The 26791-nt window shown below is 30.1% G+C and overlaps 1 protein-coding gene across 1 annotated transcript; it reads right to left on the bottom strand.

Moving 5' to 3' along the window:
* Positions 1-688: 688 nt before the first annotated feature.
* Smp_151940 (putative c2h2 zinc finger protein) lies at positions 689-25513 on the bottom strand (the record flags this gene model as incomplete). Its single annotated transcript, XM_018789924.1, has 4 exons — positions 689-754; positions 17951-18441; positions 24821-24977; positions 25478-25513. The coding sequence occupies 4 exons, from the start codon at positions 25511-25513 to the stop codon at positions 689-691; spliced, it is 750 nt and encodes a 249-aa protein (XP_018655318.1).
* Between the last annotated feature and the right edge of the window lie 1278 nt (positions 25514-26791).

Genomic DNA, 26791 nt, shown 5'->3' with positions numbered 1-26791 from the left:
CTCAGTTCAAGGACACTATTTAATCAATGATCCGCAAGGAATGAATAGCGGCGAAGTATCGATATGTAGTATCCTATGCCTAATGTTTATTTAAGTCTATCAATCACTAAACTGAACATTTTGATGATAGAAAAACACAAACTAGTTGACGAATATTCCTATTCACATAGATTTAAATCAATATGATACTGTTTATCATTAAACATTTGATTCGTTTAAAATAAACCTGTGTTTACAAAATATTATAATACTGTGAATAGATATTATTATATATGGCGTTTTTTCTAGATATAAACCTGGTCGATAAAAGATAAGAGATATATATTTCAGTTAACAAATAGTCTACATAATAATAATGAGTAATACATTTTGTCATAAAAAGAAATTTCCCATATTCAATAAAGTTTACTACCCATGACTCATTCAATTTTCACTATTCTTCCAATCCCTCTCCCTATGTATATATATGTATACGTAATCACTTATATTTCGCCTCACAACTCAATGAGTAAGTTCGAGTAAGAGAGCTAGGGAAAGCATTCGCACAAGCACACATTCACGTGAAATAAGATTGACTGACCCAGACTGTATTTGACCTCAGACGAATGTTTCGTATTATTATCCTAGTGACAGGAAATTTTCTTTCTATTCAATTTATCTACACAAAAAGTTTTTTTTTAATTTCATTTTATTCCTTGTCTATCAACTTTCTTTTCTTCTGTTTTGTACCGTAGTTACCATTTGTGTTACGTTTCTATTTCATGTATAATAACACACTATAAAAACATTTTAGATAATACACACGTATACACACAGATAGAGATACACAAACATAGATATACTAGAGTTGTCATGTCATTATTCATGATACCAAGACAACAGAATCAAAATGAATTTATTTAATGCTTACTGTTAATAGTTTTAATCAAATTTTGTTCAATATATATTCAATATGACATTAATAACATCGAATTAGTGAAGTTGTATAAATAAGTGAGTACTAGTGAATTAATATGTAACTAGAAGATCAATGTTATCACTGTTTGACTGTGTTGTTTACATGACCAATTATTCTATATTTCTCTCCTTAACATTTAACATTATTTATTAACATTTCTGTGTATAGATAGCTTTGTTGTGTACATATACGTTGAAGCGATGAAATAAATATAGAAGATACTTCCATCATCATTTCATGTATGTGACCGAAATCAAAATACATATCATATGTAATGATAAATAGAATTGTTTTTTTGTTAAATCATTTTAAACAAAATCATCATTTTGACATTAATTCTTCATGCTTAACGGTTCATTGATTTAACACAACATAATCATGGGCAATCAGTGTTTTATTTGAATTTCATATTTCCCATTCGTTTTTTTATGTATGATCAAATATGAAGCATGGAGCTCCTTGAGTATTAATTTATCTTCATAGCTGAAATCACAAGTCGATCCAAGGTAGACTACCATTGAAAGCCTGGAAGCACTGGACGGCTGTTTTCTCCTAGTATGAGACCCCCCAGCAGTGAGCATGCATGATCCCACACGCAGGAATCGAACCCAGGACCATCGGCCTCGCATGCAAACACTAAACCTCTAAACTACTGAGCTAGAATCTTATAGCACTAATTTCTAACTCCAATCAATCCATGATCTGGCGCAACCCTTCATCCATTGTCTGAGGTGTATATCTGTCTCACATCCGATACGGATTGGACTCCACTGATTACAGCTTCTCACTAGAACTCCAGGAATTACATTTTGAAGCTAGTCTCGTAATTTCAACTGTGAAAATACTATAATCTCCACAAATCTACATACAGATATTAATTCATCGTTACATCCAAAAATTTTATGTAAATTATATTAAAGGGTGCTTATTTTCGAATGAGTGTATGATTTATACAAGTAGATAAATATTTCTTTTGTACAATTATTTCATTTGATAATCAACTAAACTAAATTCATAGTTATTTGATTCTATGAATTTTTTAAAAAGTTCATTAGTAATGTAACCCTCACAAATCTGAACAATTGTGTAGTTTTACATCAGAAATATATCGAATTTAGACAACTATTGAAAACCAGAAAGTATCAGTTAGTTGTTTTGTCCTAGCACGGGACCTTATCAAAGTTTGGATTTATGAATCAACCAGGGCTCGAACCCAGGACCTTCATGTCTTAAGATGAGTACCGTTAAATTAATGACATTTGATAGTTTACATCTATAACTTAATTCAAGTCATGATATTACAAGGTATTTATAAGTTCACTAAAAATTAAAAACTACTGAAATAGTTTAGGATCTTGTAGAAATCCAAATTCATACTTTTATATGGGTCAAAACTTAGAAAACTTAGGTTAAATAGTCAGTATTGAGATAGATGAAATTCCTTTTCAATCAACTGATAACTTGACAAACATTATCATTCAATTTCATCAAAAGTATTCATCTTATGGCAGAAATGAAAACACTAAAAGGGTCGAAATAATAACACTAAAGAATATTGCTCCAAAAGAATGGATAGATTTGAGGAAAATAAAATTACAAAATAGTATTGAACTTCAAGAGTTAGGAGACTTAACAAAATAACAATGAATGCATTCAAGTTTAAGCTGGTATTCAATGATTACTGCATCCGAAATAACCATTTGTATTTCATATTTATTATAATAGTGTTGATTAGAACAGCTATGAATCCTTTTTAAAAGACTCAAAATCATCATGATCCTCATAATATATATGATGAAGTATTTCTCGCTAGTTATTGTGCATATAATAATAACAAGAGATTTATGGACTAAGTGATATTAACTGGCTACCTATAGTGAAATGGTTTAAATAGGATTCGAACCTATGACTTCCTGGTTGGAAGCTGATTCCTTTTTTTTGATAATATATTGTGCTCTCTATAGACTGATACTTATTCTGAATAATCATATCAGTGTCTACATCTAAATTATGAATTAGTTACAGATAATTATTCAGTTAGTAATTAAATTCATGTTCAATTATTCGAGTTTTTTTTCCTAACCATGTATTTATATTGTATATGATAGATTACTTTGTTTTATAATTCATTCTTATAGAAAATTGAATGGTTGTTTTCTATTCTTGTTCTAAACAGAATAGCCCACACATATAAAATAAACCTATTCATTGTTTTACTGAATTATTAATTGGATTTAGAAAGAGTTCCTTGTACAGTATATTATTGTTTTCTATATAGAGAATCTCATTTTAACTGGAATAAAACATTATGTAATTTCTTTTCAAAAGCAAACTACTACTACTAATAATAATAATAGTAATGATAATAATGCTAATAACCTATTATTATATTCTCAATTTTTGTAATACCTATGTATTATTTCTAATGTAAGAAGAAAAAGATAGAACAACCTTTTATTTTATCTATTCAACAATTTTATCTATTCAACAATAGTAACAATAATAGTAGTGCTGGTAGTTATATGTTAAATATTCTATTGTCTAGACAAATTAAATGATTAATCTGATCAGTATAAAATGTAATTTGAAAGACCAAAAAAAGAGACATGAACGTACAGATAGTGTGATGTGTTCATGTGAAACTTTTACTGGTCATGGATATTGTAATATTATTATTAACAATGTTTTTGGGGTTTTAAGTAATATGATCTTATACATGTTGAATGTATATGTATATGTATGTGTGTGTGTGAATGTATCCGTGTTTCTATTTCTATGTGTATGTATGTGTGTGCATCGTTTTACACATTATAATACATATGTGTTGTTCTGTGAAACATTAACATCTTTTTATTTCATGTTGTATGGTTTAATCTTTTGTTATAAAATATTCATGTATAAATGTTTATCCCTTTTTTTGAAAAAAAAAGAGAGAATTATTTAGGAATAAACCACATGAGTTACATAATACTGGAATTTTTTTGAAAATAATAGTAATAATAATTACTATATATGTATCAGTAATGAATGTTGATTGAAGATTATGTAAATCTTCATGAATGTAATAAACATCGTCGTAGATAAGTTTTACTGTATATTAACTAGACAAAAAGGCATTATTATTATTCCATAGACTGTATGGATAAATATATTAACGTTGATTAGACCATAAATCCCTACTAACTAACATTTATTGTTATACAAATCATATATTATATAGTTAAAATCATGAGTCAATTGAAGCTAGACCACCATTGAAAACCTTAAGCCACTAGACGGCCGTTTCGTCCCATTGTGGAACTCCTCAGCAGTGTGCATCTGCGATCCCGCCTCGCGAGATTCGAACCCAGGATCTATCAGTCTCGCGCGTGAGCGCTTAACCACTAGACCACTGACCTGGCATCCGATGGTGTTAATGTCTAACTTCAACCAATCCACGAAGTTGAGCAACCATTTACCATTGTCTTCAGTGAGTTGATACTTCACAACAGACCTGGCTGAGCTCCACTGGTCACTGCTTCTCACTAGAACTCCAGGAAATATCTTTTGAAGTCAATCACTAGTGAGCATATGATTATTATCAGAAGGGGCTTTTGTGGAGATTTCAGTAAGCTTACTGACTCATGATTTCAACTATAAAATTACTGAAATCTCCACAAAAGCCCCTTCTGATAAAAGTCATATATTAATTTACTTTATCATAAGTTTACTGAAGATTCAATTTTTTTCGTTGTTGTTTATATATGTTTGGTGTATGATACTTATGCCTCTCGATGTAAGTAGTATGTTACACCAATCGGAAGTGAAAAACCTAGCAGCAGAAGGATAAGAAGATCGAGTTGGAGATAATAGATTGGAATTCTGAACTGGAAGTATCATACAGAACGTAAAGGACACATGATGTAAATTAGCAAATGAAGTATTCTGTGTATGGTTCTCATGTTTTACCATGATAGTCTATAATATCTTATTAAACTATAAATCGGTTGTTCCCACCTGATTTCTAGATCACTACTTGTGTATATTTATAGAAATGCTTTCAGTCATGCAATATATTTTATTATTTGAGTAGTTTACAAGTAATTTGACTGATATATATATATATATATATATATCATTAGTTTCATAGTAATACTAAATAAGAGAAGTACTATGGAAGCGTTAGAAAAGGGGAGCATTATTTGTTTTGAAATTACAGATATATATATATATATATATATCATTCAAACAGTTATTGTGGTGCATGATATCATTATATGAATCAATTATTGTATAAAATAAACACTTTAGAAAAATTCATACTGATTAATTAAACAGAATAACTATGAAATCAAAGTTTACTTATGAAATTCTAAAACCATGAACAGCTGAGTATTTAAGTACAATTTTGTGTATCCTTGACCTGCATAAACGATGATTTTGTTAACGAAAGACTTAAACATTGACTTTTTTTTAGTAGTAACTGTAACTCTGAATCATATATCCCAATTAGTATTAGTTTCTTTAAAATTACAGGTATACTTTACTGATTAGCCTCAATTATAGTGTTTTTCGCCGATTATTTCTAATCCCATAAGAGATAGTAACCACAATTTTTAGTAAATTATGCATTATCTAAACAATTAATTTAATAATGATGGAAATAGTTTGTGATTTTTCGATGAAAGATTCAAGTTAACAATCAAAACTACAACATTAATAAACATAAGGATTGATGTTGAGGCCGATTCTTTGATACAAAGTAATGGGTATGCACTGTTGGGAAGTCTCATTAAGGGGATGAAACAGCCTTTCGTTGCTTTCAGATTTTCAATAGTATTTTAGCTAAAATTACTTCGTAGTTTGAACTAAAATGAAAAGTAACTTAATTGTCATAATTGTAATTGTTTATTAATTTATCCCCAATCATTTGTTACAATGAAACTTGTGTCATCTAAAATTCTATTCAACTGAATTTCCAATTTCATCTCATTAGAAGATAATCAATTCGACTAACTTAGTTATTTCAGTATTTTATCAATTATTTTCTTTGTCAGTTAATCAGTGATCATCATTGTCAATGTCGGACCTTCAGGTAAATGCATTTCACTTGAAGTCATTATTCCCTACAATAACACATCAATAGAGGAAATTCATAAAATCTTAAGTGAATGAGAGGAATTATCATTCTTACGTAAATATGAAAGTATAGTTAAAAATGTGAGAAAAAAGATAGAAGAATGAAGTTAGAAATTATACATCACTGAAGATTTAGAAGAAAGTAATGAATACAACTGTGTCGATGCAACCGATTTTTTTACCAAGCCTGTAACAGTTGATCAGGAGTATTCCGCCGACTCCAACTATGAAGTATACACTTGCTATTAAGATTCAAACCAGGGATCGATGACTTTATGGACTGATACAATGCCCTAAATTGCCCTTTGTTAGATTTTTTCAACTTCCCCTTATGTACGCTAGCATTGTATATCAGGGTAGATAGTATCTTGTTTTGCGTTACACATGTTCTCAAAACCTCAATCTATAAAGATTTACAACGACATCACAGGTTGATCATAACTTGGAAGGAATGATCAATATTAATGAAAGTAATATCGAAACCTTCCGATTTTTCAAATCAACTACTTTCAGATTACTGGTCCACTGAGATTCAAACAAAATCTAATTGTACATAAAATAATAGAACTAACAAGTTCTAAAGATGGTATCCATTATGCCAGGTTTCGAATTACGACAATCAGTGAGTTAAATTGTTCAAACAATCCGGACAATTATTTATCAGAAATTTACACATCCTTTGTTTCATATGAAAATCTACTCAGTATACTTAATGATTCACCTATTTAGAGGAAAAAAAGACAAACTTTGCCTAATTAAAAGTCAGATTGTTAGATAGAAAGAAGCATAAAATCGATTTTTCTTCATAGCCTATTTTATCTTAATTTTATCTCTCAACATTTTTGTTTTTTATTTTGTTACAATGTATCCCAGTAAATGGATAGACTCACACGTACAATAAAATACGTCCCATACTAGTACTATTAATCCGTATACGTATACTACTACTATTAGTAGTAGTAATCCATGTTGTTGTTGTTGTTATCAGCTACGATAATGATTACTTATTTTGTTGTAACTCAAATGAATTTAAATATAGTCAGATAATTTAACCATGTTTGTATTTTTCGCTTCTCCTATTCTCACATAGATATCATCTCATCTTCCTTCTTATTCGTTTCATATTCTTGTTTAGATTTCCTACTCCTTACTCTGTTGTTTGTCATCTTTCTCTAGCCCTCTCTCTCTTTCTTAACTCTTATTTATTTATTTCTTATTGATAATAAAGTTTACTTGTTGTCATTATTTTGTACATGTTGCAAATTAAGAATAAGATTATGATGGTGATGGTGACGATGATGATAATGCATGGGTATAATAACATCTCATCTCCTATGAATAAACCTATCCAAACGTACATACATACAAACATACATATTTACATGATCACTAACACATACATTCAGTCACATGCACAAAGTCCTATATGTATACATGCATTAGAGAGAGACATACAACATTCTGTTGAGTAGCAACAGTAAGAGTAGGAATAGGTGTAGTAGTAGTAGTGGTAGTACTACTACTACTGCTACTACTAATGGTACTAATACTAATACTATGCTGAGAAATAAATAAGAACAAAAAGGAAATGGGTAAAACTCAGCCAAGAAATTTTCTCGCTCTTGAAATAATCAATTAACATGTGACAATTAGCCAGTGTATATACGTATATTTCTTTATTATTATTTTGTCGATAAGATAATATGAGCATCACATGAAATTATATATGACTTGGTTAAATTTCAAGATGAAATATTCATTATGAATCGAAATCATTTGGTAAATTATTTGGAAACATAGTAGACAAAGTGATAATTGGCTTCATTCTGGTCAAATATTTCTTAAGTATATGCATGTCAGAAGTGGTTTTGTGGATGTTATAGTAATTTTTTAACAGTTGAGATCATAAATCAATTGCAGCTAGACCGCCATGGAAAACCTGGTTGTACTGGACGGCTGTTTTGTCCTATTGTGGGACTCCTCAGCAGTGCGCATCCACGATCCGTCCTCGCGAGATTCGAAGTAATCATGCAGGCATTTCTCACACAAAACCTAATTACATAGTCGGGCTGACATTAACACCGTTGGATGCTTGCTCGGTGGTCGAAAGGTAAAGCGTTCACGTGCGAGACCAAAGGTATTAGGTTAGATCCCCTTGTTCATAGTCGTGGATGTACACTGCCGAGGAGTTTCATACTGAGACGAAGGAGTCGTCCAGTGCTTCGGGATTCTAAATAGTGGTTTTATTTGGTTCAATTCATGATTTCAATGAAATTTCTTTGGGTTTGAACATCAATCAACACGATACTATTCATGTGATAATTCAACTATTCGAAATTTCCAGTCAATCGATAACAGAGTATAATTATTGTTATCAGTTTATATTCACTATATTCACTGTTTGGCTTATCGTTACAATGTTAGGAAATCTTAGTCAAAACAACTCACTGGTTAAGACAATTTTAAAGACAATTTCCGATGTAGGCTTATTGAAAACAGGGCTGAGGTTGTCTACAACATTTCTCAATGTCCTCAATGAAATTGTTATATCAATTACTTTTACTCATGTTTGCGTTCATTTAGTGGGTGAGTACTGTATATTTGAGTGAAATTTTCACCAAACACTTCATGTCAAAAGTCTGAAAATTTACGCAACAATTTTTTACAGGTATGTCAGTGTAACGCAGACCAGCATCCTGGATGTAAAAAAGACATAAATACAGTAAAAGCTTGAAATGAAATCTCCACTGAAAAATACACTCCCATATATAGTACTCTTTCACCTAATGAACGAAAAAGTGGCCGAAGGTACTTATTGAATATCAGCCAAAAAATAAAAGATTAATATTTGCAAGAAATTTACAGATTTGTATACGCATAAGTATGTGTCTATTTCAGAAAGAGAGGAGAGAGAGGTTTCATATGATAACCTGTAATTCAATAGCTTCCAAATCAATCGATAGACTAACAACATCGTTAAGTGAGTTTATTGTTGCATAGAACCATTCAGTATTATGATAGTACAATTAAGAATTTAATAAAAATTTAATTTCACATACTTAGGTAGTGAAAAATCGAAATGTTTTTCATTTGAGTGATCTCATTTTTTGACAAATTAATGTATGCAGTTGATTCAGAGAAGTTAAAAGTGTATAGGAAAATGAATCCTGATTCCGTAATCTAAACTTATTGTATTGAACATGAAATGTGAAATTTCTTTGCTCTACAGTATATGTGACTGCGAGAGCCAAATGTTTAGAAGTTATAAATGAAAATAGAAGAGACAACCGTTCAATATACTCTGGTTTTCATTAACTATCTAACTCAATTCCCTTGTTCATCTATCTATTTGTATTCCAGCCAACTCTTTATCTCCAGCTGGTGTCAGCACTTAGTTAAGCGGTAATATTTAGAGTTATAGATTTATTTTGTATTGTTTGTTTGAATCTTCTCATTGATATTTAGGACTGCAATTGCTCAGTCTTTTATTGCCATATGTTTATCTTGTGCGTACTGCCTCAATATTGCCTTAAGTTGCTAGTATTATAAGCAAAGATGGACTGATCAATTGCAGTCCTAAACATCAATGGGAACATTCAAACAAACAATACAAAATGAATTTAAACTTCACTCCATTGCACAAGCAAATGGCTATCAGGAGTAAGTATCTCAGCGGATAACGCATTGGCGTTTGAAGTGAACAGTACTGAGTTCGAGTCCCAGAGTGAACATGAACTCTGAGATGCAGATACATCCAAAATAGGATGAGACATGCGTCCTGGACTCTACTGCCAGCCACCGTCCGTCTTTACTTATTTACACTTTTGTAGATGTCCTTTCGGTTATCTACTTTCTTTGAAGAAGTAACTTCCATACAGTCATGAAACGTTGGAGATACCATTTTCTACTCATTGGGATATTAAAAAAAGTATTTATTGTTGCATATTGAACTGTATTCAATTCAGTGAAATTAATTGTTATTATTCAATTGTGTTTTAAGACTTTCTGATACTCATCAGAAAAATTGAGAACGACAGATGAAGAGACAAGTTTATACAGATTCACAAAGTATTTTTCTAACAATTAGTATAATTTGCCAAGAAAAAAGTTATCATATGTATAATACTTCATGATAAAATTAATTTTAGGATGACTATGTCAATATAATACTTATAACATTATGAAGTAGTTAGTTGATACTATATAAAGAATTCTGAAGATTTGTGAAATTGTGATTTTACGTTTAATTAAAAAGTTTTCTTATCCTACATCAGTCTCACTAAAATCGTATGGTAAAACCAATCTGAATCTAGAAAATGACTTTTCTTTGTGAATGTTCACTATTCAGTCATCCTACACTTTACTCGATTTTGTGAAAGTGCAACAGTTCTACTGTTTATCAGTATTTTGTGAATAGCCTTATTCCTTATAAGTCTATATTATCGTGCTCAAAACTTTTATAAGTAGTAGACAGTATTGATTTTGTCATCATTGAGTGAAAATGATAATGGCAAGTTACTGTCTAAATAGAACTAATCCGAACTTATGAACTGGATCATTTTTTGCAAAAGAAGCTGTCTCTCCATTTTAATGATTCTTAACCATTCATTAATATTATTCAAGTTGGCATATAGAATAATTTAGACATATTATTTACTCATTGAAGAAATATATCATATATAAAAGTGGATAGTTTAAAAGTGACAGCACTCATTATTTTAGCATTCCGGTTTCATTATTAATAATGTGATATAGTTTGTAATATTAATGTTCAAGGGTTAATGATGTCACCTAGATGTTAAGATTAAAGTGGGTAAAAAAGATTTCAAAACTGTACCTCAGTGGTTAAAAAAGTGCCTTCTTCACTAGAACACTTTCGTGGCTCAGTGGTTAAGATGTGCGACTTTCAGCCATTAAGTTGCAGGTTCGAGCCGCCCCCCCTTTGCTCTACCTAATTCGATTTGAGCATAGGATGTCACTATCATTCAGTCTAAACTATGGTTTGGAGCCAAATACATGAATCTATACTTGGCTAATAAGTTATTAAATTAAACTATTTATAACACAGGACATTCTTTTTATTCATCTTACTCAAAATAATTTTTTATTTATTTCAACGTTGCATGAGTTTGGCAGATTGATGTACTAAATATTTGGTGTTTCGATGAAATTCTGGTTTCAATAATGTCATATTCGTGTCATTCCGTGTATCTGTGTTGCAGTTCAATGTATATATCTGGTTACTTGTTTTTGCAAAACATTATAAAAATAGTTGAAAGCATGAGTCACTTGAAGCTAGATCACCAGGGAAAACCTAGAAGCACTGGACAGCCGTTTCGTCCGATTGTGGGACTCCTCGCGAGGCGAGGTCGTGGATGCGCACTGCTGAGGAGTCCCATAATAGTAGAAACGGCCGTCCAGTGCTTCCAGGTTTTCCATGGTGGTCTAGCTTCAATTGACTCACGCTTTTAACTATGAAAATATTAAATCTCCACGAAACCCCTTCTGATCATTATAAAAATGTTGTACAACACAGTTGAACTTTAACATCTCTTGTAAACGACTTTCAAAAGTTTAACTGAATATTTTATTTGAACAAACTAAAGAAAATTTAAAACATACATTTTTAAAAAGAAAGTGTAGTTTTTGTATATGGTGTTATTATTATTTATTTAAACACATAAATATTGCACCAGGTATAAATGCGCCACACGTATATCGTGACTTTAGAAATCAAAGTTTATTTGGTTTCTATTTGCATTGTTAATAGGATTAGAGCATAAATATTTTGTAAAAAATGAATCAACGTTCTTTCCAAGTTGTTTGAACAGGATGATGTTTTCAAGCTAACTAAAAACCTAAAGCTATTTTGGTGAATATTTAAGCACCAGGATCTTATATTTAACACATTGCTAATATCGATAATTTATCAGAAACTAAGCATTGAACTAGTGACAAATGAAATCTTTTCATATTAATTGAAGTCATCAACAATTTCCGTCATAACATCTTGATTGGTTTAACAGCTGCTACCATTCTAAAACGGTACAATATACTCATTCTCGTCAAACATACATACCTAACTTTCTCTTTTTTTGATATTATCCAATGACTGGCTGACAATAAACGGCACTAAAATCTGAAACTTAGTCATCAATCTAACTGGTTAAGGGTTTATGGAGATTTCCTTGGTATAGAGATTAAAGATTCGTCCCTGAGACTGAAAGTCTTGGATTCTATCCCTGTGGCGAAGTTGTGGATTGGCACTGCTGAGGAGTTTCACACTAGGACTAGCATCAATCCCCACTGCCAACTGGTTAAGTTTCATGACATATTTATATCAACATTTCATCTATGCAAGCATTTTGCGCAGAATTACACAACGTAATATACACAAGTATTTTATTTGACAAAGAAAAATCAACCAGTATATTTCAACTGATGAATCCAAACTATAATTTTCATTATAAGCAAAGATGGATAGTGGCTAACAGTGGAATCCAGGACGCGCCTTTCGTCCTATTTGGGACTCGTCAGCTGGATGTACCTACATCTCAGAGTTGGGAAGATTCAAACAAACAATACTAAGTAAATATAATTATCATTACCGTACTATGCGATTTTCATCTCTTCTCTAATGGTATTTTTTTAAATTTTTTGCATATTATGTTAATCTTCAGCAAAACATATTTACAAGAAAAAGAAGAAATCAAAATCATGTTAGAAACGTTCGTGTGATAGGGGAGAAAAAAAGAAGAGGTAATAGGACCATGAAATTTTGAATGATTTCATTCATAAATTGTATACAGAATGCTGTATGAATATTATTATTATTATCATTATTATTACTATTGTTATTATTTGTCACAAGGTACGACCTTAATTCGACCTTGTAATTCACATTCTTATTCGTGCGTAGTAGTTTTGTTCGTATATATATGTACATATATATATATATATCCCTATGCATAGGCTGAATGCATGGTTGTCGATTTTTATTTGGTTTTCACGTTTGTACTAGTTTATAGAACTATGCTCAAACTAAACATGATTAACAGCAGTTATTATTATCATTAATAGTAATAATAATGATTGTAATAGAAATAATGAGCAAATATGAATATTGTATCTTTGCCAAATATACATGTGGGTATGTATAAGCTCGAATAAATTTCTACTATCTACATATGCCTGACTTTTTTTCTGTTTCTTAGTCGAATATAGGTAGTTAGGTCGGTATACATTGAAAGATATGAAGATGGAGAGAGGTAGGGATGATAATGATTACGCATAGATTTACTCAATATATTTGTATATAAAGTCTACCATTTACAATTTGTAACATTGTTCACTCATGATATACAATGAAAATTACAAGGAAAGCAAGAACGGAGGTAAGAGAGATAGAGAGAGATGAAAAAAACAAACATAAACACCGAATTTTAAGTAGTAAAGAAAATAATTGCATGCATACGCCACCAACAAACATGTATAGATAGATTCATTCAGGCGTGTACATGGACACACACACATATACATAGACATACATATTATTTTAGACGAAATATATAAATTAAAAAGAGAAAAGTAGTGTATACATTGATAATAGTTTCATATTTACACATACATAAAATGTAATAGATGTATAAAAGAGTGACCGAATTTATATTTTTGATAATGTATTATTTATTTTTGCGCTTGACTGTACATTGACTGTCTTTATATCTCATATTTCTCTTCTCAATACACGCATACAAATCTCATGAATTAGGTTACCATTTTCTCCCTTGAGGTCATACTACGTACATTAGGTAGTAAATAAGTAGTATGGTAAATATATATGTGAGTCAGACAAATTTTTTTCTTATTAATGATAAGCTTAGCGGCTGTCATTATAACAAAGAGGGTTATGTTATTACGTGAGTTCGATTTTAAAAACATGGTTTGCAAAAGTTGTACACGGAACTTATATGTTAGATACTACAGGATGTTATTCATGCCTCATGGGGCTGTCACACGAACAAAGAGAAATTTTCATATCGATAAAACTGACTAAAACATTGATGGGGTGGTGGTGGTAATATGTTGTTCAGATGAAGGGAATGAAAATGAATAAGAAATTCGTAAATATATATTTATATTTTACAGCAGAGTGTTTGAGCAGATGGACAGACCAAAAACCCAGTAGTAATCAGTAATAACAGAATTAAAGCTGAATTAAGCTAGAGACGTGAAAAACGTATGCATATATGTGTGCAGTTTTGCATATGTATCTATATGTGTGTTAGATAGTACGTAATTCAGACCACAAATCTTATGTTATCCAAACAATGTATGGTGGTATGACGTTACCTAATCGATTTGTTAGTTACTTAATATATGTATGGTATGGGTGAGCGATTACAATGACTTATAGGTACATCTTTTTTCAGTCAAAACATGCATACACGTAAACGTAGACACACACACATATGTATATATTGAAATACAGGAATACAAAGTTTTTATTGTGTATACACAACAAAGCTTTATTACCACATTGTTATAAGGTGACCTGGAGATTCTCTGCTCTGTAGATAAACACGAATCAAATAAAGAAGTAATTTTGGGAAAAATCGTAATATTCTGCATATAGATAATAATTTGTTGAAAAGAAGTGAAAGACTAAACTGGAAACTAATAGATAACATCATTGTATTCAACTAGAATGAAGCCTAGAAGAAAAAGAGTTATCAACGGACCGAATATCTTTATCCATGACTAACTGATTTAATTAATTTTCTTTATGACATCGATTAGTAAATCTGTAAATTGTTCTGTTTGGATGAGGATAGTATTTCTGACTCTTAAATGAGCATCAATTCCTTGAAGATTACAGGTATATCTTACTGACGAGTGGTGAATAGAAGGAAACTTAGGTTTCGGGTTTCCTGTCGATCACCATTTTACAAGCAAGTATAATTCTAAGTATGATGTACAGTGAATGTGTAATTGGTTAATCAGTTAATTTGGGTATGTTGATTGGATCAATTTACCCGTGTCAATCGTAGTGTTAATATTTATACAAATAACATGGTTAAACTGATATCTATTCTAGAGAAAACTGTTTATCTTTTTTTTATTGACGTCGCCGCAAAGTTTATGTGAGCATACACTTATAGATAAGTGTTATGTTCACATCGAGAAGGCACTTCATTGTCCTTAATCTTGACCTTGAATGAATCAGTCAACATATGATCTAAATTTAGTCAATGAATTTTTTCGTATCAGTTAACTCATGTGTATACAAATTATTGATATGTATGCAACATTCATCTATCTTATCGTCTAGATAACATATCTGACCTAATAGTACAACTATATTGTATTTGAAAGGTGAGAATTGAAGATCTTCATTTCAATCTTATATGATATCGTGTGTATCCATTGATTACTAAGGTATCTTGAGGTAAAGCATACCAATCATTCAGTGATTCCTTATTTCTAACACATTTTATCAAGTCAGGTAGGTTTATGCGGAGATGGATGGCGGCTAGTAGTAGGAGCCAGAATGTGCGTTTCGTCCTATTTAGTATTTATCAACCGGATGTACCTGCATCCCAGAGTTAATGTACACTCCTGGACTCAAACCTAGTCCTTTTCGCTTCAAACACCAATGCGTTATTCACTTAGCTACTGAGTCCAGATAGCTACTAGCTTTTACAACAATATATTTGTATATAAAAGTAGGTTTATAATTCGATAAAAAATTATTTTGCAGAAAAAAACAACTTTACACACATTTTTTGAACGTAAGTGTTTACATCAAAATTATTGTCGTCATACTGACACTGTTGGCAATTAACTTCAACTATGTAAATGAATAATTTAATTTAAAGAATCCTATTGGAATTCTATTTATTTATGTAATTTCTATTATTAAATATAATTATTTTCTAATTTTGTTTGTCTAGTTAGTTTTAATTTAATACAGTACAATGATCAAATATTTGATATTAAATGATACACTTTGTACATGAGACTATTGATAGTATACAGTTGATTAGAAGGAATTTTAATGAAATCATCTATGAAACAGTCCAGTGCTTTAGGTCATTAGAATATCACAACAATTTGCACGAAACCCCTCAACATAGCATTCCCAACTTGATGGTAAGTGTTAACATGCATGAAACTTAATTTTTTTAAAAGTTTCCAACCGACTACTTCCAATTACTTAGCATTTTAACAAGGTGAACTCAATCCAGAGTCAATTAGACTAGTCGTTAACTTGTAAATCGACCAGTAAAATGTGGTTAACACTAGAAGATTAAACAAACATCAAATAAAATACTCTGTAATAATCGGTTATTGTGAATTAAATGTTCATTATGCTAGATTCTTTATATGTTGTAGATATTCAGTTATTTAGTTTAGAAAAGAAGACAACCTTTTAAGGTATGAATAAAAGTACTGATAGAGTCACAATTGTTATATGATCATATACACTATTTCAACGCATTTCATTAAGTTTATTCAGTCTTATGTTATTATGAAATGTTATTTACATACACGAATGGAAACTAAAAGTTGTTTATTTGTCCATCGAAAAGAACATTATACATAATATACTGTACTTGTGGAAGTCTTATACTTTTTGAGTCTACCAAGTCAGAATTTAGTGATCTCAAATTTTTTTATAACTGAAGCAATACAACCACGACAATTTACCATAATGTTAGAATTTTTTATCTAGAAGTTACTTACATAATTATTATTTAATTGGATTTAATCTATACTGATATTTTATGTCGAAAATTGACATCAACCAGGAAACCAGTAAGAGATAACAACTGAAAACTATTACTAATGTCAGTTAACAACGAAAGTTAGGGCATTTTCATTACAAAATAATGATTCTTTAGATTAAATAACGTTCTTTATAGAATCCAAATAAAGATGATCATGAAATTCGGTTCACAAAATTAACAAGTTGTAATTATAGTGAAAAGAATTTAGTTGAAATATATTGCAAGTGGCCCAATTTTAATATCTTCTTAGACGGAGGTATTCAAATTTAATTATGAGTACATCAAATTTAAATCTTTCCGTCTAAGAATGTATTAAACTTCTTCCACTTAAAATATTTGACTATTTTAATGCACGCATAACTAAACATTCCGACAATTGAAGAATATCTGCAACTCAAAACAAATGTCACCCAAGACTGAAATCGAACTCCTCAATACACACATCAAGAAAGTTCTATGCTACAGAGATGAAAATTGGAGAACCACTACAATCCTCAACAAAAAGGTATAGGTATTCATAAACAGCTGGCAATGTAAGATAATCCGGATACCATCAGCAAAAACCTGTAGTGGGAGAGAACAAACCAATTCTCAACTGATGAGGAAATTAGGAAGAGACACTGTAAGTGGGTAGGACACACCACACATTGAGAAAATTATCAATCTGTATCACAAAGCTACCCCTAACATGGAACCCTGAAGGGAAAAGGGAAAGAGGCAGACCAAAGAACACATTGAATTAGGAAGTATAGGTGAACATCAAAATAATGAATAGCACATGGGAATAACTGGAAAGGCGAGGCTATGACAGAGTTGGTTGGAGAATCGTGGTTGATGATCTATGTTCCACAATTAGTAACAGGGACAAATAATTAACCCATCATCAAAGAAAAGCACCTATTTTGGGGACAAGTAGAATTTTTTTGATAAAGAAGATCCATACAAACTATTATTATTCCAACCGAAATGTTACTCTTGCTTATCTTTACAAGATTCATTCATTTGTTTGATAAAATTAATTATTCTTTTCAAAATAAAACAATTTTTTGTTTAAAATCAAACAATTATCATTCAAATAACTTACATGTAATTGTTTTTCATTTAGTTCAGGATAAATATATTGATTAGATAGTTTATTTACATTAGTTTTATTATTTTCTATGATATTCATAGTAGTATTTATACTATTCATTGTAGTAGGTAAAGTGGTTTTTACATGATTACTGTTACTTATGGATTGTGATAAATTCATTTGACCTTCGTTATCAGATAATCCATCAATTGGATTACATAACAATGTTGAAAAATTTGATGGTTTCAAATTAATTGGATCAGTAATATTATTTGATATGTTCTTAATGAATGATGATTGATGATGTGTAGTAGGAGTAGACATGGGGAATTTTTGATCGAAATGAGCATCTCGATTCTCATTATTATTATGACCATTATTATTGATATTAGTGTTACTGTTGTTTTTATTATAAGCAGCTTTACATGTCTGTGAATGTCGTTTCAATGTACCATTTTGTGAGAAAGCTTTACCACAATGTCGACATATATACGGACGTTCACCTGAAATAAATAAATTGTAAAACATTGAATTATAATCACTACTATTAATGTTATTATTACTAATTATAGCGTATTTAGTTTTTATCAAGCAGATCTATATTATACTTGAATTGGATTCTTAGCTTTAATAGCGTACACATTTGCAAGTGGGTACTATTAAAGAGCCCTGAAAAATAATGGTGAAACAACTATATTCTCCAAATATTATGTTAATATTAATGGGAAAGAATTCCTCCAGAAAATAAATATGGCAAATGGATTATTATTATGATTATTATTATTAGGAAATTTATGTATTCTAGCCTGTAACTCATTTGTTTTCAACTATGACATCTTAATTATAGAGTGATATCATGGCCATCACCATAACTGTCATCATAGCTTGAGGATTATCGAACGATTATCTCACCTTCGTCCAAAGTTATTCAATACACTACTCCATAGCAAATATATAAAGTCTGGATTACTCATGAAGAGTACACTGCCTGTAAACTATCAAGAGGGAATTTTTTAACTGGTTCATATTTGAAAGTATTAGTTAATTATTAAATGAAACAGTAGATTATTTGTATTCACTATTAAATTGACTTATTTTAAATATTAATTGAATTACTATTAGGAAATAGTAAATCTAAATTATTGTCCTGTTTTCTTTTTATAATCGATGTTCAAAATATCTAGTATGTTTGTGAGAAAGAAAAGGTACCTGCGAGAAATAAAAGTTATTCTCTTGATAAGATGTTAGATGATGGTATTGATGAATATTTTCACTAAACTTCAAATTATTTCTGAAACTGGCCTTCAAATGAATGAAGGTAAACAGTAAAAGTTTAGTTTATGGATATGTGTATAATATTTTGATTGTATAACACTACGGAAACATGATAATTAGATCATTTGCAAACCAAGGCCTTCTTTAATGAAAACAATCAGTTTGGGAGAGAGTGAGAGAGAAAGAGTGATTAAACTAAACAAACATCTAATTTGTTTATCTATTGGAAGCAAAAACTGCATCTATTAACATGCATCTAAGTAATATGACTCTAGATATCTCAGCAAAAACTAACTAACAACTTTAGAAATTAACTTTTGAAGGATAGAGTTTTGTTGAACTTTATATCAAATGGTAGAAAGTTCAAACTTAAGTTCAATTATTTCTATTTAGGAAATCCATTTTAACATTATTAGTTAACATAAACCTACATACCTACAAAAAACATTTGATTTCAAGCTGATTCCGATAACTTGTACTTGCCAGATGAATTGAATGACATTTAGTGTAGTATGGAAATTTTTTATTTCACTGTATATAATGACATAATAGATTATAAATTATATTAATTATATGTAAACAGATAATAAATATTAGACCATCATTGAAAACCTGGAAGCACCGAATTGCCGTTTTGTTCTGGTACAGGACTTCTTGGCAGCGTTCATTCACGACCTCGTATGCGAGACTCGAACCCAGAACCTTCGGTCTGGTACGCGAACTTTTAACCCTTAGACCACTGATCCGACATCCAACAGAGTTAATGTCTAACTCTAATCAATCTAGTGCTTCCAGGTTTTCAATGCTGGTCTAAAACTGACAGGTTCATGATCTCAATTAAAACTCAACAATCTTCACAATCTTATATAAACCAAAGAGAAAATTAAGCTAGCTATTTATTAACTAAAAGTTGAATATTTAATTATTACACTAAGAAATAATCAATACCACACTCATCATAACATCGTTGTAACCTCTTTATTAAACTATCTTCTGTATATTTGTCATGTTCTATAAATAAAAAAAACAACCTACTGAATTAGTTTATTGTTTCTTTATTAAATTTTATCAACTATCTAGAACAATCATACAATGTTAATCTAATTCATTGATGCGCACTGTTGAGGAGTCCCACAATAGGACGAAACGACCGTCCAGTGCTTCCAGGTTTTCCATGGTGGTCTAGTTTCAATCGACTCATGATTTCAACTATATAAAAAATTACTAGAAATCTCCACAAAAAACCCTCTTATATGTTAAATATTTAGTCGTTCATTAATGGTTAAGTAGTATATAAAATTACTAAAATCTCCACAAAACCCCCTTCTGATAATTCAAAAGTGTATTTTATATAATAGTACTTCATTAAAACACTATATATATATATATATATATATATATATATATAATAACAGAAATGTATACTTAAAATTATTTTAATTTGGATTAAAAAAAACACAGAAGAATAGACATAACTAAATAAGATACATGAGTATTACGTCATTCATTTGATACATTTATTATATTTTTGTCGACTTCATAAGGGGATATACAGAAGAACAATGAAAAAAAAAGAGAGGATTGTACACCATCTGTCAGCCACATGATTGGATTGGATTAAACATTATATTTATATATATATTTATTATTTATTCTATTTATTATTATTATTATTATTACTAGTTTCGTATGAAGAAAATGAAGAAGCAAATATCAATTCAAGAATAAATCACATGATAGATATCTAATCTAAACAATAATTATAATGAATGAAAGAACTTGTATTATTTTTGTTACTCTAGTAAACTAAACATAAATTCAATTCACTAAATAGATATTATCCCAAATGAAAGGTAGAGGTTGAAAGTGATTAACAAAGAAAAACCCTGGATGTAGGTTTCATGCTATTTGGTACTTATTAGTAAAATGTAGCTGTAATCTTAAGAGAACTGATGTGTTCCTTAGTAGATTCAATCCAATATCATCCAGTTTCATAGTCAGTGAAGTTAGCATTGTGCTGTTCAGATCGTGACTAACTTCTCGTAGGACTGAGACGTATTTATAATATAATTTGATATGTACCATGAATGACGTAATAAACATGACATTGGTCAGTAATCTATCAACTGTAAATATTGTTCCAACTATAACTGCCACATTGATGTAGTGGATATTATGATGACGTAATTGAGATATATTGGCTGGAACACATATTTGTTTAGGTTCGATTGTCTCAGGTAGGTTGAATGGAGAACGGTGAGACAAAAAGCAGCACATAAACGAGTAATGTATCGTGAATGAGTAATGTACATTACTGTTATTTGTAATTTTTCTAAAATTATTTTAAATTCGCCTCTCTGTCTCTCTAGTAACTTGTAGAAAACTATGACAGAAAATCAGATTTAAGCAATTAAGATTGCCATACGACTCAACATCATTCAACGGTATTTTTGAGGGTAATTAAAACTATCCTCTACATCCACCATATTCTGAACACAAAGATAAAATATTCCAATCTGATTGACTTTGAAGTTTAACGACTAAAAATCAGCATGACAAAATAGTTATTCATTCAAATCAGAAAATTAATAGAACTAGATGATATATACACTTAGTGTTAAGCTAAATAAGTTTATATAAAGCTTCGTTGTGATGTCATCGGACTAGTAAGACCAAAATAAGTATTTACGTGGTTGATGTTTCGAATATGCATCTGGTTGGTTCAAAGCTTGAATATTCAATATTCACTAAACCAGCATTACACATCATCAATGTAATGTGACTGGAATTTTAGAAAATGGTCTGAAAGAGTACTATCTTATAGGATTTTTCTCAAATTAAACACCTCGCTCCTCTCCCAAATACATACAATTGAGAAGATTGGCTTTTTTGAATTTACTCATGACTCAACTAACGAAAGTGTGATAGCTATTTGTGATAGCACTTTACCAAGTATACATTATAGGTATACCTGAAATACGGGTGTACACACCTAGTCATAGATTCTGTGAGCAGGAGGGTGAGATAATGTCCTCTCCATTCTTAATGTTGTACACTCATGTAAACTTTGATATAAGTAATAGTCCGTGTTTCAACAGAGCAGAAAATTAGTCTGATATTCATCTCCAACCTCTCAAGTTAGTTCATGGAATGTGTACTTCTATCCCCAGATCATCGTGAAACAGTATGGGTAAGTCTTGTTTGGGGAATTAAACATTACAATATGAGAAAGAAAATTTAACTTTAAAAAGCAAAGAAATTTATTCAGCCACTTAAAACCTATTGAATTTCAATTGTTTTTATTCATTTTATAGGAAATAAAGCTGAAATTTAAAAAAAAGAGATATAATTCATCTGTTGCAATACATGAAAGATTGAATACAAATGTTCAATTGTCAATAAGGTCATTAAAAAAACGAGAAAATTATGTTGTATTTTTTTCCACCGAAAAAACGAAGCTCAATGTACAAGTATTGGAATAATTTGTCAGTAGCACAATGAGCAATATTTATACATGTAATTACGTAATATCTGGGGGTTTTTAGAAAACAAAAATTAGACAAATCATTTAATACTAATATAAATTACACAGTAAATTATTTATGAATGGAATGAAATTTGAGAATGATTAAAACAAACACATCGTTATGTGTATAACTGTAAGTAAAATGACAGTGAATGTTTTGCAGATTGATTATATCCTATGCGTATCCATAATTGTAATCAAATTTCAGTTAATTGATGACATAATAAAATGTTGCTCTATTTGAATTTTTTTAAAAATTTTCGGTAATAATCAGATAATATACATTTACATAGTGGAAATCATGAGTCAATTGAAATTAGAACACCATGGAAAACCTGGAAGCACTGGACGGCCGTTTCGTCCTATTATGGGACTCCTCAGCAGTAAGCGTCCACGATCCCGCCTCGCGGGATTCGAACCCACAACCTACCAGTCTCGCGCCAGAGCACTTAACCGATAGACCACTGAGCCGGCATCTGACGGTGTTAATGTCTAACTTCAACCAATCCACGAAATTGAGCAACCATTCACCAATGTCTTAAGTGAGTTGGTATCTCCCAACATACCTGGTTAAAATCCAGTAGTTACTGCTATATATATATATATTTCAAATTGATTGAAAACATGCTAATCAGAGGTATCAATAAACTGTTTTAATGCTAATCAATTTAAACATATCTGTTATCTAGTATACCACTACTAATACTACTAGTACTACTGCTACTACTCATAGTAATAATAATATTGCTAGTGTAGTGAACGAAGACTTGGTAGGGAAAACCCATCTAATTGAAAGTGCAAAATTATAGAGTGTCTTCATAAAATATGAAAATCATACATCGAATACATAATTTGCACATTGTCCATCAGTTGTCCTTTACATGCTTCATGATTTTTTCGATCCTATTGTTATCAGAATTTCTCTCTGTTTCCCTTTCTGTTCTCTTTAATTCAATCTTCTTCTTCTGACAGGCATTCCACTTCCGATTGGTGCTACATAGTGCTTGTATCCGTCAATACCAGGAACATACACCACAATCATAATAATAATAATAATAATAATAGTATTGATCATTCTCAACGATACTAACAGCAGTTATTCCAATTATTTTATTCTGTCCATTATGCCTACTAAATAAAACTAATGTACACTATTTTATCATAACTAACTATTTCATTTTATCTAGGCTGTCAATTTCATCTATTCCATTTAGTTCATTTGTTCATTTACTGTTATTATTTTTATTACGATAAGTAATAATTAGAATATTTGTATTGAGAGTAAAAGATGAAGACGAAGTGTATATGCATATACCTTCTTTTAGATTACTCTGTTTACAAATAGTGTACTCTTATCTAACCCATTACTACTACTACTACCATTACTACTATTACTATTATTGTTATTACTACTACTACTACACATAAATGTTATAGATATATTTGAGTTTAAAATTTTTGCTTTAAGAGATTACAAAATAATATCGTTTAAAAAAACGTTATCACTACTATTACTACTAGTAATAGTAATGTGAATTGTATAGAAAAACTGAGTTGTACCATTGGCATACAACTATTAACTATTCTAATAATATCCATGTATATAGACACATGTGATGTGTATGATAATGAAGAAAATATAGGAATATTATGTTTTCAACTATCCTGTGAACTTTTCCTTCTTCTGACCACTTTACTTTACTACTATGAATAATAATATTATAATACGTAGTTGCATCAATTGTTGTTATTGGATAAGTAGTAGTATTGTGTATAGTTGAATCCATAAACTTAACATGAATTGTATCTATGTATGTATGTGTGTGAATATAGAAAAAGTTTATTTATAAAATAAACTACATGAACCTTATTTACATATATCTATCAGTATATTATTAATGTGTGAGTGATTGAATGGTTGTGCGTGCATACGTCCATCTATTCACATCTTCACTATCAATAACATCTTCAAGATTCTACTCTTAATGCCTTTTTAAAGTGTGTTTTAATACATTTCTCAAAAAAAAACTGGAAAAGTATATGAGATAGAATGATAGTATAAATTTTCATAAAACACATACATGTCAATGTATATACACATGAGTAGTATTTCATTGCATTTTTATGTTGAAATATTATCTGCTCTTCAATACCATTGATAATAATAATCATAGTACAATACATATTTAACTGTCTATCATTGAGCACATACAAATAACCTTTTTTGTTATCAGTAAACTAATCTGAATTACAAAAAAAAATAGAAAAGAAAACAGAGAAACACAGTCCACCCCTAAAAAATGATAGTAATAAGAAGACAGAAAAAAGGTTAGAAGATAAAACAAAATGATATGTAAATAGGGAAAAATGTATGAAGATGACGAACGGGAAATAGATGTATAACGAAAAAAGAGAAAAGAAGGACAAGTGACAAGAAATTCGTGTCAACAACATGTTGTCATTATCATAAGAACAGTTCAAGTAAGAAGTTATTTTTTTGTGAGAAATATTGAGCATTTTATATGGTGATTTCTTTTTTAAAAAAAAGAATAACAAAGACAAACAAATAAACGGATAAATTAGTAGTAACTAGTTGTATGTTAAAGTGTTTGACCAAACATTCTGTCTCCGTTCATCATCATCATCAACAATACACAGTTAATTATCAGTATCATTTGAGAAATTACTCTTACAGGTGAACAATACACTCAAAAATGCTATATGACAATAATAATTACATTTCGTATATTCAGTTTTAATAATACATGATCCATGTCATGTTTTACCTTGTGTCTTCGTTCTTTTTTATCCTCATGTTTCTTTTCTCACTTTTCCTAGTTATTATTATTATAACTTTAAATGATACCAAATGTACATAAAAAGAAGAAAAAATCAATTGCATAGATGAAGAAGACAAAAGTTATCCGGGCTATGTACATTTAAATAGCTGATGTTGACAGCCAATGTAGAATATGTGGATGTATCTGTGTGTAAGTGAGAAGTGAAATAGATCTAGAAGAAGAAGTTCTCTATGAATAGGCATATTTTAGAAACAAATATGTATATTTTCATTGATCGGTTCCTAATCTCAGTTACAACTCAACAATCTCCACATCTCTATACTGATAATTATATATGACCCCATTTAATGATATTTAAATTCTTATTAACTTGAATATATTCTCAAAGAGAGAAATAAATACATAAAACTCATGTACACACGCACATACACATGTTTACAAGTCAATTAATAAGGACAATACTATGAGAGGAAAGAAACAAACAAAAGAAAATGCATTAGATTAGTAAGTAATGAGTAGTAGTGATAATATTTAAGTAAGTGAGTAAATACTTAAAAAGTAAATAAGTGGACAATAAAGAACTCATCACATGTAACGTATACAACACGATATATTTCTATCAAGGGAAAAGAACAAGAAAGGAGATAGATAATACATTACATATCTGTATAGAAATTAATTTATTGTTATATAAGGACAACAAATTGTAGTATATAAATTAAGTACATATTTATAAATGCAATAATGATTCTAAGAAATTATTCTGATCTGATAAGCGATAAATTATTATTTTAATATAATAACATTTCAGTCAAAAACTAAAGCCTACAGATACATACTTATGTATATGCATGAAAATAACAACAGTTATGATATTGGATAAAGGAACTGTACTTAACATCCAAGGTTAACAATAGTGATTTAAGAGTTATATGAAATCCATCTTTAATTTATGATTATGGAATATTTGTTGTTAATAACAACGATGATGAGAAATAGACGAATGAATGTAATGACACTAAATGTATACAAAAAAGTGTAATTCAATTAAATAGATTCTTTGGTGAAAGTATACTTTACAGATGAACCTATCCGAGTGAAGATAGGTGTTAGATTTTAATGTGAAATCTGAAACACAATGACAGATAGGTTATATCTTATTTCAGAGTCGAGTAAGGAATAAGTAAAATCTACTAATAATTAGTTATAGAAATGATTAAAATGGATAAACATGACAAGATTAAGGAATAC

Source organism: Schistosoma mansoni, chromosome W, assembly GCF_000237925.1.
Source record: "Schistosoma mansoni strain Puerto Rico chromosome W, complete genome".
In the NCBI taxonomy this organism is placed as follows: Eukaryota; Metazoa; Platyhelminthes; class Trematoda; order Strigeidida; family Schistosomatidae; genus Schistosoma; species Schistosoma mansoni.
This window is presented reverse-complemented; position numbering and strand designations above follow the sequence as displayed.